Genomic DNA, 3175 nt, shown 5'->3' with positions numbered 1-3175 from the left:
TATATCGTTGATTCTTACACTCAAGAATCTTCTACAACTTTAGAGAATAGACGGGAGTTTTGCAATGCATATTTAACAGTATAAGTTATGTACATTTCTAAATATAAATTAATTTATATTAACATCAATAATAAAATTAATATATATTAGTAAATCTGTCACATACTAAACACCTGATCTGGAGTGTTTAGGTGTTCTTCCTGGCCTGCTCGTGTCGTCAGTAGCACAAATTTTTTGTATCTTTTGATTATTTTTTAACTCCATATTTTGATACTTTCAGTTGACCGTAGCCTTCTTTTTATAAAGTTATTATGCTATATCTTGTTTCTTCAGAAACTATGCATCTGAGAGCAATATTTTATATTTGAAAATAGAGCAGTCATGTTAGTCACAGGTTAAGAAAATTGTTTTCTACTTTTTAGAAAAGGAAATAATCACTATTCAAGGAAACTTGTTTTTTATAATAGACTCTAATTGCATGGAATACTATTTGATGATAGACATTAGTAAAACAACCATAATATTACAACATTTAAAAGTCACATACCCCAGTTTTCATAAACGTGACTATTGTCAGTTCTGACATTCTTTTATCAAATGTTTTTATAATTCATTTCAACCAAACAAGTGATCTGTAAGGTATTTCAATAAGTAGGGATCTTAGATTGGCATTATTATATTTCAACTTTTTGTGCAGGAAACTGAATAGTAGTTTCTAATTATTGTATTTCTGAAAGTTAGGTATAGTTTGTCTTTTTTTTGGAGTGGATGTACTAAGGAATAGTAAATTTACAGCATAAAGTGCTTCATTTTTTATTTTTACAGAAGTCAGATACAAAGAAATGTCACAAAGGTGGAAACGAGGTGAGAAAAAAGTAAGTACAACTCGGTACTAAACTCTCCTGCAAATTTTAGGTTGATTTGATTCAAACATACATCTTAAAGTCGACAATTCATTTGCTGAATAGTCTGAACAAGTAATTAGAATATTAACTTTAAACAGAAAAATTCAAGAACTGTTTGTAATGTAGAGACATGAATTTTAGCTAGTAAACAGTCATCATGTTATATTCGGATTTTACCCTCTTTTGTGTGGGGAATTGTTGAAAGAAGTGCATCGGTTTTTAACGTTCATAATTTCGTGTAGAAGTTTGAAAAAAAGTATTTGTTGAAGCATTCTTTGATTGAAATTTAGCACACTGGTATTAGGCATTTTTGATTCCATCTTTATTAGTTTACTTGGATTAGCATAATGTTTAAGAATAGGCATTATGTAAGAGTACTTTTTATTGAGCCACATCTTTGTGAAGCTTTGAAGGGGGAAACTTTTTTTTTAAGGAGTTCTTTGTAAGGTTCTGATGTGATGTTGTTACAAAACTTAAAACATCAGCCTCAAACCTCCAAGTAAACTGTATATAGTTGATTAATACCCAAGTTAATAAAACTTCTACTAAAAATATAAAACTAATAGCCATATTTTTTGTAAATGTATATGCAATGAAAATAACAAAACTGTTTCTAACAAAGTGTCAATGGAATTGTTCACATTTTATTTGTTAACTTTGACACGAGTCATAACAGTCATTATTTTCTGTTAAGAAAATCACAGAAATCAAGCATGAAAATCTTAAACTACCTTTTGTGGAGGTCAATATGACAGGGGGGAGTATTTGCGACTTAAATGGTGAGCATCGGATGTCTAGGATTCGTTACGTTTGTAACGAAGATGGAAAACATGAGATCTTATCCCTGAAGGAGACATCCACGTGCCAGTATGAAGTTGTTGTCTTGTCACCAAATCTTTGTCCTCATCCTGACTACAGGTAGGTGTGATGTGGTAATTAAACATTCTTGTTTATCTTCTGTACTACACTTAAGTGAAGTGCAGTAGTTAAACATTTTGTACGTTTTTTACAAAAAATTTGTCTGTGAATTTATGAAGGTGATTTTCACACTACAAATAAAAATACTTCTTTTCAGTTTGGTATCTTATTTGTACAACGTCTCTGACTTCCTAAATAAAAATAAAGTTTTTTTATTTGGCAATATTTTATTTTTATCTCTACTCCAACTTTGGTTAATCATCAGTTTGTTTTGTTTTGGCGTATGTAGTCTTTTAATTACCATTAATAACATATAATGTTTCAGGTATTTAGAAAGTAAAATGAAAAATATGAAATAAAACTAAAAATACTTTTTCTTCTAAATAACTGCAGATTGTATCAGACAATTATTATTTAACCAAACACCCTCAGCCTTTAACCTTTTCACGTATGCTTTCTTTTAATTTTATCACTAAGTATGGTAGTGCTTGGTATGTAGAGATGGACCAAGAACAAAATGGCTGCTGCATTCAATCCATTATTCTACGATACTTATAAATATCTGCTAATTGCCAATTTGCATATTCAAGATTGTTTTAATATAATGTACTTGACCTGCAATAAACACACACAGAAAAAAAGTGACTTGCTTATTATAAATACAATATTAAGCTGAGTTATAGCCTTATTTGAGCACATAATTGCCATTATTAAGTGTTTCACAGCTTGTAAGACTCCAAATATCATTTAAAAGTGTTACTTAAGTGGAGAAGTGGGAATTAGCTAAAGAGTCAAAGTGTTCATCTTTCTTTTTTGTTCTCCCACAGTAGCCAAAAAATGAATGAAGTGTTCACAATGGCTTTAGTACGACAGAAAAGCATTTTAAGAATACTTTGTAATAGGCTATCATTAAGCAAGATAGTATTTATTATGTAGGGATGGGCAGAGAAAATAATGAATACCACATTCAATCTATTACTCCATGATGCTTACAAAGTTGAGTGATTTGAGCACTTAATTGCAATTGTTTCACAGCTTGTATAACAGTAATATTATTCTGTTATTCTACCACACACACATATGGGGGAAATAATAAAAAAGAAAACTACTACTAAGCAGTGAGTTCAATTTATAAGCATATATTCTTTCCATGTTTCATAAATAATTTTCAACTCTGGTCGCTAGATGGCATCACAAATTCTTATATAATGACCATTTGTTATCAGACATACTCTTGATGTGAATGTGCTTTGGTCAATGACACTTTTTCTTCACTTCACCTATCCAGTGTATAGGTTTTCCTCATAGTGAATACAAAGTATGTTTGATACTTTTCATTATAATATAGGTCC

At 30.2% G+C, this 3175-nt stretch overlaps 1 protein-coding gene across 3 annotated transcripts in view; it reads left to right on the top strand.

The window, feature by feature from the left end:
* Nucleotides 1–3175, top strand: part of LOC106467753 (endoplasmic reticulum lectin 1-like) — a 36751-nt gene that overhangs the window by 14035 nt on the left and 19541 nt on the right. For all 3 annotated transcript variants that reach the window (XM_013928130.2, XM_022395943.1, XM_013928129.2), the window contains 2 exons: nucleotides 826–875; nucleotides 1600–1823. In XM_013928130.2, coding sequence (XP_013783584.1) covers nucleotides 826–875; nucleotides 1600–1823 — 274 coding nt within the window. The remainder of the gene's footprint in view (nucleotides 1–825; nucleotides 876–1599; nucleotides 1824–3175) is intronic.

The sequence above is a fragment of the Limulus polyphemus genome, unplaced genomic scaffold, assembly GCF_000517525.1.
Source record: "Limulus polyphemus unplaced genomic scaffold, Limulus_polyphemus-2.1.2 Scaffold2730, whole genome shotgun sequence".
Classification (NCBI taxonomy): Eukaryota; Metazoa; Arthropoda; class Merostomata; order Xiphosura; family Limulidae; genus Limulus; species Limulus polyphemus.
Note: the sequence above shows the minus strand (reverse complement) of the source record. Positions and strands in the feature narration are given on the sequence as shown.